This window comes from Sinocyclocheilus anshuiensis, unplaced genomic scaffold (genome assembly GCF_001515605.1).
Source record: "Sinocyclocheilus anshuiensis isolate Anshui unplaced genomic scaffold, SAMN03320099.WGS_v1.1 scaffold4, whole genome shotgun sequence".
Taxonomy (NCBI): Eukaryota; Metazoa; Chordata; class Actinopteri; order Cypriniformes; family Cyprinidae; genus Sinocyclocheilus; species Sinocyclocheilus anshuiensis.
Window position 1 is genome coordinate 201,636 of NW_015554075.1, and position 16,170 is coordinate 217,805.

The 16,170-nt window shown below is 37.2% G+C and overlaps 1 protein-coding gene across 1 annotated transcript; it reads right to left on the bottom strand.

The window, feature by feature from the left end:
• Positions 1 to 12,415: 12,415 nt before the first annotated feature.
• Positions 12,416 to 13,255, bottom strand: LOC107668946 (monocyte chemotactic protein 1B-like). The gene is made up of 3 exons (XM_016461014.1): positions 13,147 to 13,255; positions 12,874 to 12,988; positions 12,416 to 12,729 (listed from the first exon to the last, which is right to left on the bottom strand). Exons 1-3 carry the CDS (start codon positions 13,214 to 13,216, stop codon positions 12,558 to 12,560), a joined length of 357 nt encoding a protein of 118 aa, XP_016316500.1. The 5' UTR covers positions 13,217 to 13,255; the 3' UTR covers positions 12,416 to 12,557.
• Between the last annotated feature and the right edge of the window lie 2,915 nt (positions 13,256 to 16,170).

Sequence of the window (16,170 nt, forward strand, 5' to 3'; positions counted from 1 at the left end):
CCTTGTTGGTTGCCATGGTGTTTCATTGGCTCCTCCCCCTTGTTACTCGTTTGCCTGTGTGTATATATATACCCCTATGTTTCCTTGTTCATGCGTAATCCAATGGGTAGGATTAGGGTTGTGGGGTAGATGCGTATCATATGTACGCATAAACTACAAGAACACAATTAAGGAAACACAATTGAGGGAAGCTACAGGCTTTATACTGGAAAGTAACCTGAAGCTACAGAAATAGAACTCAACCCATATATTAAAATACTTTTTTTTTTTTTTTTACTGTGCATTATACAATATGATTCAAAATATTATAATTATAATAACTAATATCCAATGACAGTGTAATATTTGTATACTAGATAAACAGTGGAATAGTGGAAACAAGCATTACATTTTTAACAATAATTTTACATGCTTACTGCATAAATGGTGAAAGTGTTTATTAAAGTAAAATATTAAAGTTATAAAAACAATTACATAGCTGATTACATGCACATATATCGGCCAGAGTCATGCATTTCTGCCATTTTACCACTGAAAAAATTCTAAAACCTTAAAAATATTATGTACATTTGAATTTTTTCTTTTTTTTGGCTTTCTTTTAACTCTTTTGGTTTATTGCCACTTCCTTCCACAAGCTGTTTAGTGTTGCTGTCACTGGATCTGCCCTTCATCTGCTCCTCTCTGTTGATGCTCCTTTTGCAGGTACAGGATCCTGCTATCTCGGCTTCTTCTTCACTTCATCCACCTTCCACATGGCTCTCTTTGTCCAATCACTGTTAGGATCAGAACAGAGTCTTTCCCCAGATACAGTCTGGATCCTGGAAAGGAACGATGATTTGTTATTAGTGCTCTTTTTTAGCAGATTTATGTGTTTTCTCTTTTTATGTACTTCTAGCAAAGTCAAGACTGTCTAGTTTATCTTATGTTTTGCCCACTTATGGACTTGCTACTGTAGTTTACATACACAACTGCTGTTATAGGACACAGTCCTTCAGTTTGTGTTCTGTAGTTCAGTAATTTGTCCAAAGGCGGTTTGCTGCATCTTAGTTTGAGGCAACAGCTCACTGGACGTCCATCTGTAAAAACATGCTGACAAATTCATTGCTATGATTTACCCATATTTAATTTCATACTTCACATTTTGGTTTCAGTGCAAAGTTTTCATTTTATTCTCACACAAGGCAACATGTACACAAAGCCACTCAGTTCTGCAGCAGAACTACAGAGGTTAAGTCTCAAAACCACAAGTGCGCAGGCTTTAACGTTACTCCCACTTTATTTCACACCAGGGGTGCCCAATCCTGCTAATCTTCAACATGTTTTACACTAAATAGTACTTTTGGATTAAACTATTTTTAGAGTTTACACCGGAAAAAAAAATGCTGTTTTATAAAAGAAGTCAGTGACTTTTTGCTACAGGTGGGATTCAGCTTACGGCACTTCTCATTCATTCCTATGGTATCCGTAAACAGCGATTGAGTGTCGCACAACTCTGACTGAAATGCAATGAAGTCAAGGCTATAATGTGATTGGTTATTAAAGAGATACTCCTCCCCAAAATGAAAATGTTGTCATTAATCACTTACCCCCATGTCGTTCCAAACCCCTAAAAGCTTCGTTCGTCTTCGGAACACAATTTAAGATATTTTGGATGAAAACCGGGAGGCTTGTGACTGTCCGATTGACTGCCAAGTAAATTACACTGTCAAGGTCCAGAGAAGTATGAAAGACATCGTCAGAATAGTCCATCTGCCATCAGTGGTTCAACCGTAACGTTATGAAGCGATAAGAATTCTTTGCAACTGCCACCCTAAGAAAAAACTGTGCCACCCCACCTGCCACCCCAGAATTATCACAGAATAAAATATAAATGTAAGCAGTGTTTTTCATGTGCTACTTTTCAGCCACAGCGATGACAATGTAACGCAAAATAATGGCAAAAACACGTCTTTTAATAAACTGTGCACGATGGTTGCACGCGCACGCAGCGTGCCAGTGTAGTCGGCTTCATTAACAAATGACTCTTATGAACCGGATCTTTTTGAGTCAAAACCACAGAGCGCGGCCCAGTTCACTAACGAATTGTTTATACATTTCTTCGTGAATCAGATAATTACTGCTTTTCAGGTAACTCAGAAGTCCTCTGAGAAATCCAATCCTGTCCGGATATGTCTGAGATTCATCGCGTAATTGTTTGGTTATCCGATTATCCAACCGCTCGCTCCACTTTCATCATGAATATAAGCCGTACGATTCTCCGACCGCTCGCTCCACTTTCATCATGGATATAAGCCCTAACAATAACATGAAATCAATAAGAAGATGCCGATCACGGAAACTAATAGCAGAGATAGGTAAGAATCTATTCGTATTGCAGTTTTCTCGATTGTTAATATAACTGATTTTAGTTGCCACTTTTCCCCCCAAACCATTAATTCAGTTTTCAAAACAAAGACACATTTCTCAAAAAGTTTAACAATGAGTAAGTTAAACATTAGGTAGCAAAACTGATGACACCAATCAGAATCTCTGCATCCTAACAATGGAGAGAGCTGAGCCAATCATCTACGGGGGTTTTATACTTACACATACAGCAACCCTCTACGGACACCTTGGCAATTGAATCGCCATTGGCTAGTAATTTCTTTAGTTTACTCGCCAGACTGATATATATATATACAGTCGTGGTCAGAATTGTTGGTACTCTTGGTAAATATGATCAAAAAAGGCTGTGAAAATAAATCTGCATTGTTAATCCTATTGATCTTTTATTTAAAAAAATTACAAAAATCTAACCTTTCATTAAAAAATAAGAATTTAAAATGGGGGGGAATCTCATTATGAAATAAATGTTTTTCTCTAATACATGTTGGCCACAATTAATGGTAGCCTTAGAAATTCTTATGAGTAAAATATCTCTGAAGTATATTCCCATTCATATTTATAATTTGTAGCTCACCCGGGTGATTATGAACATGAAATTATCCAGCCATTGCTTCCTGTTTCACAGGAATATAAAAACGAGGGAAAACAAAGCCAAATTCCCTTAATCATCCATCACAATGAGTAAAACCAAAGAATATAGTTCTGATGTGCAGAACTGTCAGGGCCCGGTACGAAACACCGAGGAGAAACAGAGTCTGGGTCCACATGCAGGTGAAAACGTATCTTTAATGAACAGAAAGGCCAACAAGGCAAAACAAAACAGCTCTAGGGACGATGAACACCAATACATTTACAATACAATACAGCCAGGCAGAGTGGTGAGTGAGAGGAGAAGATATAGTCTGTGACAACGGGGAACAGCTGAGGGTGAGAGTAATGAGTGAATGACTGAACAGGTGTATGGAGTTTGGGGAATTAGTGTAATGAGTGAACAGGTGTATGGGGTTTGGGGAATGGAGTCCGGGAGATGGCGCCCTCTGGAGGAGAGAGGGAGAAACGCAGGGCCCAGACTCATGACAAAAATCTGAAGGGTCTGGAGTGATTCTGGATGAAGAAATGATCTCTGATCTCCTGTCAGATTTTCTCCAAACTCATTAGGCATTATAGGTAAAGACTCTGTTGGCTGTTATCTTGGCAAAAGGTTGATGCCAACCCTCTACATTGCGAGTAAATCACTCACATATGCGACTAAATCTTCACTCTAGCGACTAAATGATGTCTAATATTAGCCAATGGCTAATACATTCTCAGATTTTACTCGCCAGTGTGTGAGTTGGAGGCTAAGTATAAGTTTAGCCTAGATATATTTACACTCGCCGAACACTCTGACTGAGCGTTTCAGAGTTTCGCTCTCCGTCAAGCGATCTGTGCTATTTTTCAATTAATCTCGATGGATGCGCAGTGTACCTGTATTTGACGTACCGTAAGTTCACCACACTCATTTTCTATAGGGTTCAGGTCAGAGGACTGGAATGGCCATGGCAGAATATTCGTTTTGTGCTCAGTGACCCATTTTTGCTTTGATTTTGATGTTTGTTTTTGGATCATTGTCCTGTTGTAAGATCCAACCATGGTCCATTATAAGATTTCTAGCATGGACAGTCAGTTTTTAATTTTTTATCTGTTGCTATTTGATAGAATCCACAATGCCATGCATCTAAACAAGATGTTCAGGACCTCCGGCAGAAAAATACACCAACATTAAAGATCCAGCAGTATATTTCATTGTACACATGGGGTACTTTTTTACTCCGGTGTGCACCAAACCCATCTTGAGTGTTTGCTGTTAAAAAGCAAATTTTTAGTTTGATCTGACCATAGAACCCAGTCCTGTTTGAAGTTCCAGTAGTGTCTGGCAAATGAATATGCTGTAGTTTGTTTTTGGATGAGAGCATTTTCTTTTCTTTTTTTTTTCTTGAAACCCTCCCAAACAACATCTGGTGATGTAGGTGCTGTTTGACCATTTTTTTTAGGCTTTCTGACCCCAAGACTCAACTAATCTCTGCTATTCTGCAGCGAACACTCTGACTGAGCGCTTCAGAGTTTCTCTCTCTGTCAAGTGATCTGAGCTATTTTTCAGTTCATCTCAATGGATGTGCAGTGCACCTGTGTTTAACGTACCGTAAATTCTAGCGTGAAGGCGCACACCTTGCCGTCACTTTGTCTCACACACACGCTGCAAATCTGCAAAATCTTCATTGTTAATCCTATTGATCTTTTATTTAAAAAAATTTACAAAAATATAACCTTTCACTCAACCATCTTGTTCTGCACATCAGAACTATATTCTTTGGTTTTACTCATTGTGATGGATGATTAAGGGAATCTGGCCTTTGTTTTCCCTCGTTTTTATATTCCTGTGAAACAGGAAGCAATGGCTGGATAATTTCATGTTCATAATCACCCGGGTGAGCTACAAATTATAAATATGAATGGGAATATACTTCAGAGATATTTTACTCATAAGAATTGTGAAACAGGAAGCAATGGCTGGATAATTTCATGTTCATAATCACCCTGGTGAGCTACAAATGATAAATATGAATGGGAATATACTTCAGATATTTTTACTCATAAGAATTTCTAAGGGTACCATTAATTGTGGCCAACATGTATTAGAGAAAAACATTTATTTCATAATGAGATTCCCCCCCATTTTACATTCTTATTTTTTAATGAAAGGTTAGATTTTTGTACATTTTTAAAATAAAAGATCAATAGGATTAACAATGCAGATTTATTTTCACAGCCTTTTTTGATCATATTTACCAAGAGTACCAACAATTCTGACCACGACTGTATATATATATATCAGTCTGGCGAGTAAACTAAAGAAATTACTAGCCAATGGCGATTCAATTGCCAAGGTGTCCGTAGGGGGTTGGTCTCCCTCATCTATCACACCTGATTCAACTCACACGCTCATTATAAATATGAATGGGAATATACTTCAGAGATATTTTACTCATAAGAATTTCTAAGGGTACCATTAATTGTGGCCAACATGTATTAGAGAAAAACATTTATTTCATAATGAGATTCCCCCCCATTTTAAATTCTTATTTTTTAATGAAAGGTTAGATTTTTGTACATTTTTAAAATAAAAGATCAATAGGATTAACAATGCAGATTTATTTTCACAGCCTTTTTTGATCATATTTACCAAGAGTACCAACAATTCTGACCACGACTGTATATATATATATCAGTCTGGCGAGTAAACTAAAGAAATTACTAGCCAATGGCGATTCAATTGCCAAGGTGTCCGTAGGGGGTTGGTCTCCCTCATCTATCACACCTGATTCAACTCATCAGCTCATTAGTGCAAGACCTGAAGTGGGTGTGTCAGATATAGGGAGACATGCAGTGCTGGGGGTACTTCTTGGAGAGGTTTGAGAACCACTGCTCTATACCATTGATGAACTGTAAACTGAGCCCTGTCTGTTACTGAAGTGATAGCAGCACTTATCTATAATTTAGAGAACAAAAATCAGTTACAGATTAAACTGGATCTATAACATTATACTTCTCATTTTTGGCTAGGTTACTAGGGTTTCAGTGGGGGTCTATGGACCCCTGGGGGTTCATGAAGGTACTGCAAAGGGTCTATGGAAAGATCACAACAAAATTCTTCAAAACACATACACATAATCTGTGCATTACATAATTTATTTCAAAATTTGATTTATTAATCAGTTTACATTCTTGCTGCCAGGAATTATGAAAGAGTTTGTTCATGCCAAGCATTACCAGTCACAGACATACAGTAGTTTACATTTGAAATGTAGGCTTAGCTAAAAACAACAACAACAGCAAAAAAGCATTTATTTTATTTTTTAAAAAGGCAAAAAATTTCAGTTTGTACTGTTTAGCACAACATTTTCCACAGTTTTTGTCCTCACACTTCTTGTTATTTCCTTTTACACATTCTTTTTCTCATTTCTTTGGGACCGTTATGAGACCCATTTGTGGTTGTCTTTGACTGTTCCGTTTATTTTTCTATCTTGCTGTTACTCTGTTCCATTGGCTATTTAGTAACAGATATGTTAATGTTGCTGGATCTCCCCTTCCTCTGCTTCTATCTGCTGATGCTCCTTCTGCAGGTACAGGATCCTGCTGGCCGAGCTTCTTCTTTGCTTCATCCATGTTCCATATGGCTCTCTTCGTCCAGTCACTGTTAGGATCGGAACAGAGTCTTTTCCCAGGTACAGTCTGGATCCTGAAAACATAAAGATGCTTTGTTATTTGTGCTCATATTGGCAGATTTATCTGTTTTCTGCATCTATTTCTGCACTTCTAGCAAAGATAACTTCATAAATATTAGTAGTTATGTAGTTTACTTACACAACTGCTGTTATAGGACACAGTCCTTTAGTTTGTATTCTGTAGTTCAATACTTTGTCCAAAGGCGGTTTGCTGCGTCCTATTTTGAGGCAACAGCTCACTGGACGTCCATCTGTACATGTAAAAGCAAATGCTGACAAATTAATTGCTATGATTAATCCATATTTAATTTCATACTTCATATTTTGGTTTCAGTAAAAAAGTTTTCATTTTATTTTGACACAAGTCAACATGTACACAAAACCACTCGGTTCTACAGCAGAGCTATAGAGGTAAAGTATTAAAACCACATATGCGCAGGCTTTAACTTTACTTTCACTTTATTTCAAACCATACCACAAGTCATAAATGCACCTCATTCACAGAGAAAAACTTACCAGCAAACACACCGAAGGACCCGAAAATCACCCAAAAAACACAAGCCGTGAAAATCAGCATCACCTTGATCAAGTTGACTGGCCCAACTGCTCTGATCAACTTGGATGATAGTATTAATAAAGGAGGAGGAAACCGCACATCTGCCTACCCTCTAGACATAATAGTATTTGTGGTAACATGGCTGCCCAGTGGAAGACTATGTGCTGTTAATTCATTTCCCCACAGACTGGAATAAAGCTGTCATATTAAATCTCCAGTGGTCAGAGTGATAAACACAACACAGTGACTAATATGGGACCGGAAATCATTATTTATTTATGCACACATTTATTTTGTTACTTTTTACCTCACTTTATACAGTAAGTGTTTGTTTTTCTCTTTATATGCTACAAGGTGATATTTTTCTTTAGGCGAAGATTTAATTTGCAGTAACAATTTCTAAGGCTGTTCTACACACAGATTTTGCTCGTGTTCAAACTGGTCACATGAACTTACCATGTTGACCAACAGAAAGCTGCTTCTTTTGAAATGTACTTCTGTATGAGCTGTACCTATTGGAACACTATTGGAAATCAACAATAGACCCTTTTTGCCTTTTTGCTAATTTGACTGCACCTTTAGGCTAATCTCTGTAAGGTAAAGCAATCATTTCAAATCAACATCACTGACTGGACTTTCATTTTAGAATTATTCAAGAAGAAGCTAAGCTAGCTAATCAATAGATTTTTATTATTTTTTTTGGTTACATGGGGGCTCAATGGAAGAAATGACTGGAAGGCAGACAGGATTTATTCACCTACAGTCTGGGATAAAAGTCATCACAAAGTGATAAATAAATCCCCAGTGGTCTGAGTGACAGAACATGTGTCACGGGTGCACTGCTGAGCGGACTGAGGAGCAAGGAATGGAGAGAGACGAGGAGTACATCAACCCAACTGGGTTTAATTCACATAAAGAAACACGGAACACTCACGCTATACATGTAGACATAGACATTCACATACAATACCAGACCCTGGAGCACACACAGGGAACACTATTTATACACATGACAGGATGAGGAGAGGACGAGACACACCTGGGATCAATAGACATAAAATGGGGAACACCTGGAATCAAATAAACCTAATCAGGGCAGGAACAGGAAATTAACCAAATATGGGCGTATGAAGGCACATGGGGAGCAAGACACACAAAACACGGAACAAAGTCTGACAACATGCAGTTGGCAGACATTTTTTTCCAAAGTGATTTATATTGTAAGGTGTTTTTTTTCCCACTTCATCCATTATCAGGTAATTGAACCCATGACCTTAAAGTTGCTAGCGACATCTACTATTTGAGCTACATGAACACTTGGTCTAAGTACGCATATATACACTACTGTTCAGAAGTTTGGGATCGGTAAGATTTGTAAATGTTTTTGAAAGTGTTTTGAGTGACTTATGCTCACCAGGACTGCATTTATTTGATCAAAAACAGAAAAACAGAAACATTTTGAAGTATTATTAGGCTATCATTCAAAATAGTTATTTTCTACTTATTATAAATGATGAAAGCAGTTGTGCTGCTTCATATTTTTCTGAAAACCATGATATATTTATCCAGGATTCTTGATGAAAATAAAGTGCATCTTAATGCAAGTTTTTGGTCTTATTATGGGCCTTATTTTCCATCGAATCAATTTCTGTCAAATTACAGAAGTAAAATATAGAATAATCAGTATGGGTTTTTCATATCTAAAGTCAAATAATAACATGTTCCATTACGGTCAACTGACGGTCAACATGACTAAAGAATGGACCATCAACAAGAGAGGAAAATGAGAGGGGTAAAAGACAAACCACATGCAAATATTTAAAACAGCTCATCCGTCAATAAGCCACAGGTACACTTTCACCGTCACTCTAAACCAAATGCAACCCTGACATGTGAAACTGCTCCTGGGCGTATCTACACATGACTGTACTTCCTGTGTCATCACACATACAGCATCTGTCGAAAATGTATTCATGTCTGTTATGCCTCTAGATTAAAATGCTATGATGAACACTAAGTCAATAAATAAAACATATATTTGGTGTCATATAGTATTTGATAGAATTTGCTTAGCTAAAAGAGAATGTTAAAGCATATGTCTTGGAAATAACATATGTGGAAACTAAACAAGGGGGGAAACACCACCAAACAAATGTATTAGGAGGTTGTTCCTCCTACAGTTTGGTCGGCAACACTCATGCAGTGGCAGATGCTCAGCATCCCCACCATGAACCCACATATTGAGCTCTCACAGTGAGGTTTTGCTCTCTCACACCCTCTATACTACTAATATGGAAAGCATTGTGCCTTTGATTTTAGCCATTATGGAGCATTATAATGGGCCACACATATACTTTTTCCATCATATCATCTAGTTTTTGACTGTAATAAGGTGATCTTTGAAAAATTGCTTATAATGTAGTTTTGGATAAAAGCATCTGCTAAACTAATAAATGTAAATGTTATGGCTGGAAGGCTATCAGTTCTCCAGTCTAGTATTGTCATGCTGTTGCTACTGTGTCGGATCAAGGGGACGAAGGAGCGAGGAGACGGAGGGAATCCAGAAATAATTAACTTTATTTTATCACCAAGGAACACACACGTAGCACAGGAAGTTCGGGGTGCCATGACGGAGCAGGTAGTTCAGGAGGCCATAACAGCCCTCGCCACTCGGCCCGGCCAGTACGGATGGACCCATACTACCCCCCCCTTGGGGAATAAAAATCCTTGGATCACTACTATGATCTCGAATTGCAGAATATTTCAGTAGACTGCATGAATTTGAGAGACGTTCTTAAATGTAATGCACATACATGCATGCAGTTTTGCAGCTTTAATCGCCATTTTAATCGTGACTTAACTGACGATGTACGCTTGCAGTTTCTAGTGCGGTTTATTTATGAAGTGAGCGTGTGCCTCATATTCACGTACAGTTGAAGAGCGTGCGCCATGAGCACAGTAAAACGGCTAACAGAACAGGAAAGTTTGTTTTACTGACATATAACAATATCTCATCAGATCGCAGTTCCCTATTGTTCTACTGAAGCTCATTTGGCACTTGTACCTTTTCCGTGTTTGATTAATTCGTGTGCTGAGGGCAAGCTGAAGTAGGCCTACGCGTCTGAAAAGTCTCCCATTTGTTGTGGTCGTAAAGAGATACGGCCGTTCTGCATCTTAAGTTTTTAATAAATACATGTTTGAACTCATTAAAATACTAAAAACCATTAAATAAAAATGTTGCATTGATTATTTGTAATAACTAAGCTTTTGGTTATTTATAACGTTTTATTAAAGGAGATTTTCACAGAATGATTTTGGCAACCCCCCCATGTGTGGCGCCCCTATGCACTGCATATACTGCATACCCCGTTTTTGCGCCACTCGTCGGAGCGGAACACGGAACAGGGTCTGACAAGTATAATGCAGTGTCTAGTAGCGTTATTCTGGATGTGTTGCTCTGTTGCTCAGCTTGAGTAATACTTTCCACAATATTCATCTTTCGCTTAATTCTGTGCCCCATGGGTGTTAAACAAGGCCAGGTAGAAAGTGGTCTCCTTGCTATTTAGCACAGCTGGACAACCGCAAAGAGGTATGTAAGATGATGACTGGCCAAATTAACCACAGGAAAGAAACGAGGACATTCACTATTCCTCAGAATTGGGGAAGTGGGTGTTTAGAAAAACAATGACCCACTAACGTGCATAATAATTAATTATTTGTGTGCTAAGAACAGTTAGAATATTCAATTTTAGTTATGCCTCCTTATTTCAAATACAAAATAATAAAAATCATAGTTTGATCAATTAAATCTAAGATTTAAAGGCAGCAGCAATTTACACTTAGTGTAAAAATGCTATTTATAGGACACTCAGTGTAAATAGTGGTAGATGCTACTTGAACTAAGCAACAAATAGCATTTTTTTTTTACATTAAGTGCAAATAGTGATAAATGCTATTCAGTTTAAATAAAAGTAACATGCTATTTGTTCTAAAGGTAAAATATATGCGCAATAGCTGGCAGAGATAGTCAAAGTAGACTTTGTAAAGTTTGGTATTTAGGTAAGGTATATTTACTATGAAGGTAACTGACAATGTAAATATACAGGTATAACTGTATTGTTAACACTTTAGAATAGGGAATGCAAGAGTTTTCCCCGAACAAACTCCTAATTTGCTGCTTATTAATAGTTAGTAAATAAGTGAGCTCGGTCCAGTGTCGGCTCCAGCCTCAAACCTCACTCCAGTCCCAGCTCCTCGAAGGTGCTTTGCTGTGCCTGCTCCTCCAGAGCGCCCTCCAGTGCCAACACCACGTAAGCACTACCCTGTTCCCCGGTTCAGCCCAGGAAGGGCTTCTGTTCAGCGTCCGGTATTGTTCAGGTCATGTTCATGTCTGTCTACATTGCGTGAGTGTTCCCTTGTATTAATTAAACCCATTTGGATTGATGTACTCCTCGTCTCTCTTCGTTCCTTGCTCCTCAGTCCGCTCAGCAGTGCACCCGTGACAAAGCTTTAATATGTGTTTTATAAGTATATTAATAAACAGCCAATGCATGTTAATAAGGAACTAGTTCATAGCAAAAATGGGCCCTTAAAATAAAGTGTTACCATATTATTGTATTTGTCTTTTCAAGGCATATTCTTTAAATTTACCCCAAATGTCTTGTATCATTCTTGATGTCTGGGGTTTTTAATATTTTCAGTTCATCCTACAGTGCAGGGTAGAATTTAGTCAGAGGCATCTACATTTGGTATATCATCGCTTAAGATGTTTCAGTGCTCAAACTACTGTACCATAGTGATTTTTACCCTTTTGTAGAGTGCTGTTAAAAAGAAACTTAAAAAAAAAAAAAAAAACTTTACTTCAAATGCCCAGACAGTGGTCCATCTGTTTTCTGAACAATAACTTCAATGACTGAACAATAATTTAATTTAACTTAAAATATTGATATTTAAAGCTACATGGATTAAACAATTACTTAAAAGTAGTCTGACAGAGGATTTTAGTTTATTTGACAACATTGTCTCTACATACACTAAAACAAAAATACATAATCACATATCACATATACATGTCACACATACATAATTGTATTACAATTATTATCTTTTAATAATTTTAATGAAATACAAATTATAGATATACATATAAAACAGATATATAAAAAAAAAAGTAATCCTATACATTGACATTTAAATAAAATGTGTGATGTACAATAAAGTGCAATAAATAGAAAACCTTTTAAAATGCAAAATAATATGGTTCAATCAATCATTTTCATCCAAAGGGATCTGGGTTTAAATCTGTGCCGATAATCTATTTCTGTCCTATTTCTGTCCTATTTCTGTCATATTTAAGTCCTATTTCTGGTGGATGTATTCACAGGAACCAATGTCACAGAATGCCGAGCTCTTTTGTTTGATAGTGATTGAGGTTTGTTCTTTGCATCCAGGTACTTCATTGATTTTATGGCCCATGGTGAGGAGGGATTTGAACAGATTACTTTCCCACTGATTGTAAGAAACCTACAGAATGAACCAGAGCAAGCTATTAGGACAAATTTCCTGGTCACACTATGAACAATATCAGGTAAAATAAAGCTTTTATTGTACCTTTAGTTTGTCTTAATAATACAGGATAAATCTGCAAAAATCAGAATGGATTCTCACCTCACAGCTTCCACAGGGAACAAGGATTTGTGCTGGAGTGTGTAGCTAACCAGATTCTTCTGAGGAACTCTAGTACCTTTAGTAGTTAGACAGCTTGATCCTTTAACAACATCATCTATTGGAGATAAAAGGAAATTAATTTTAAATGTAAACTATCACTAAACAAGCAAACAAACAACAACAAACAAACAAAAAACTAGTAATAGCAGTGATGAATCCAGCAGCAATACATACAAGAATTTCTGAATATTGGTAAGAATGTGTGAAACCTACCTTGCATTGAGAACGAGACCAGAAGCCACAGCAGCAGAACTGCATAGAAACCCAACATATACGACTTCATTTTCTAGCTTGGTTGTCACCCGTGATGTGACCCTCAAGAAAGACGCTGTCTATTTAAGCTCAGCCCTGAACTAGGACACATGGAACAACCGCCCACCGATACGACTCCACTCTCATGCCACCACAGGCAGAAAACTTGGGTAATACTAAACAAACCACTACCCAGAACGTTGGTCAAGGTTTTTATTAATAATGACATATGGTCACATTACATTTAATTGCTTTAAGGTGTAACAAAATTGTCTAATGAACTGATGCTATCTGTGTGCGATCCAGACACAACATTAAATCAATATTTACGTATTTATAAATCAGAGTCAGAAAGAAGAGCATTTAACACAATCTGTATTTGAAACAGGTGATTTTAATATGTTTAATATAATGAATAGTATCATTTATCTTTGACAAATTGAACTTTGCTGTACTTTTCACTCTGATTGATGTATTGCCTGATTATTTTTAAGTCATGGTGGTCTGTTTCTTTCCCCCCACCACATTTAGGGGCTTTTCTCATGCAAGCAGAGTGCATATCAGATCCTTGCGGTTGAAAGATTTTTATTTTTTATTTTTTTAGCCATGAGAAAGTAATCAGTGTTACAAACAGTTAACTCAAAGACAAAGGAGAGCATGATCCAAATGCAGTGTTTTATTAATGTTAATGTTAAAAAATAAACAATTTAGATTGTTATTTAGAAAATAGAACTGAACATGTTCAAGATGAGACCCCAAAATGAACACAGAAACCTAGGCTTCGTAATTACAACTCCGGGTGCGTTTAAGTCATTTGGTCGGAGCAGTTTGGCAATGTATCTTTATTACAAAAAAAGCAAGAATTGTAAACTCTATTTGTACAAAATTATGATTAAAGAATGTAGATCAGTCTTTGCTCGATGTTTTTATTACATTTGTGAAGGTTCTGTAAATTGAAGCAATACATATTATATTGCAACTGTACGATACTGTCATATTTCATACATGCAACATAAATTGTTTTATTGTGAATGAAATACTGATAATTTTATTAATTTCAACAAATTTACCATCAGTACAGACGCTGCATCCATTGTATCTGACATGTTTTCTCACTGAAAACCCCCCAAACCTGGAAACTTAGGCCTTCAAGTTTCCCACTCATAATTTTGACTCTGTGGTTTATGTGCATTCACATCCTAAATATGATCTTTCCATTATCATTATATACAAAAGAGTAATGGGAATAACAAGATACACCATGAAACAATCAGGGAAACAGAAACAAAGTATCACTACAAACTAAAAGTTGACATCACAACACTACACTCAGGTTAATGTAAGTGTTTATACAGTATGTGCATTAGTAAAGCCCATATGTGCAGGTCAGTCCAGTGTCATAAAGATGATTATTTGTGTTCAGAATTACATTCATCTTGCTAAGCAAAACAGCCTTGGCCATCCAGTTTTACCAGAAATACCATGCTGGGCAACCAGTTTCACCATTACTGATGAACTCCATGACAGTACTGGTTCACCAGCTAGAACAGCACTTAATATAATTAAACCATCAGGTTAGAGGTGGGAATGTATGTTGAGATGGTTGAGATGCCAAACAAATCACAATACAATTGGAGTAGGAGTTTATATTAATGTATCTCTGAGGGGAACTGACTGTCTTTAGAAACATTTACGTGGTATTTTCTTTTAATCTTGCCTCTGAACGATGCATATTAAAGTAGAGCTCATAAGCACAGCTCTGCTTTGTTTACAACGGTAACCCAGGAAACACTATATCATTGTTGTTCATAAGCGCCACCTGCTGGCAGAGAGTGAATCTGCATCTCATTCAGCTCATCTGCTGTTTTTGTTCAGATATGTTTTATGTAGTATAGTTTCACAAAACTAAAGTCAGACCATTCTGTATTTGCTTCAAATTTCGAAATTATACAGTCTAATTTAGATTAAAAACTGCTCATGCTGCATGTACGCTGCATCGTTTGGATCATGATTAAAATGCAGTTGTTACCTCCAATTTTAACTGGAAAGAGCACAGACAAAGCCTTAGTTTGTTTATATGAAGTGATTTCTTTTATTTGTGCAACTTATTTGATTTGAGGTTTGTTTTAAAGGGGTCATAGGATGCCCATTTTCCACAAGTTGATATGATTCTTTAGGGTCTTAATGAAAAGTCTGTAACATAGTTTGGTTAAAATTTCTCAATGGTAGTGTAAAAAACACCTTTTTTACCCTGTCAAAAACAGCTCTTTTCAGAGCATGCAGTTTTGTAACATTTTCCTTTAAATGTTAATGAGCTCTGCTGACCCCGCCCCTCTCTTCCGAGCTGCTCTCTAAGGGACTGTTTACTTTAGCTGCATTCATCATGAAACTTGCTATTTAGCACATTATTAGGAAAGGTGATTTGAAAAGATTCATAAAAAAACCTTACGCTCACTTCTTCTGTAGGTGAAGCTGGATCACGAATGATTCGCGCGAACATAGAGGCATTTATGTAGATCGGGGGTGCATTCTCTTTAAAAATAAACGTAATCCACTGCGTCTTCAGCGGCTCAGATGTCGGGAGTAAATGACGACTGCTATGTTCATTATTACATCCAACAACAGAACACCTCAATCACTTAGGAGTCATTCTTGTCTACATCTGCTCCGGCGGTGAAACAATGGCAGACTGATGACAGCTCACTCAGGGCGGGTCTAAGGTAAGACACCAATCCAGTCTGTGCTGAAACGCTACTGTCAATCAAACTATCTTGGAAGGGGCCTGTCTGTGTGATGTCATTGTGAATCGAATCGTGAGTTGAGTGAATCGTTACGTCCCTAGTTGTCTATTATTGACACTGCTCATGCAGAAAAGTTCACTCATATTTATGGCAGCTAAATCTAAATTTAAGACCCCAATTTAAACTTCTCCCCTTTTAAGCAAAAGTAACCATTATTTATATATGGCTCATTCATGATTGTTGA

Bases quoted from the DNA above. Each gene is read 5' to 3' on its own strand.
- LOC107668946 (XM_016461014.1), bottom strand. From the start codon at position 13,216: ATGAAGTCGTATATGTTGGGTTTCTATGCAGTTCTGCTGCTGTGGCTT. The intron at 12,989-13,146 runs GTAGGTTTCACA...TATCTCCAATAG, and splicing joins GGTCTCGTTCTCAATGCAAG to ATGATGTTGTTAAAGGATCA. The intron at 12,730-12,873 runs GTGAGAATCCAT...TTCATTCTGTAG, and splicing joins TTCCCTGTGGAAGCTGTGAG to GTTTCTTACAATCAGTGGGA.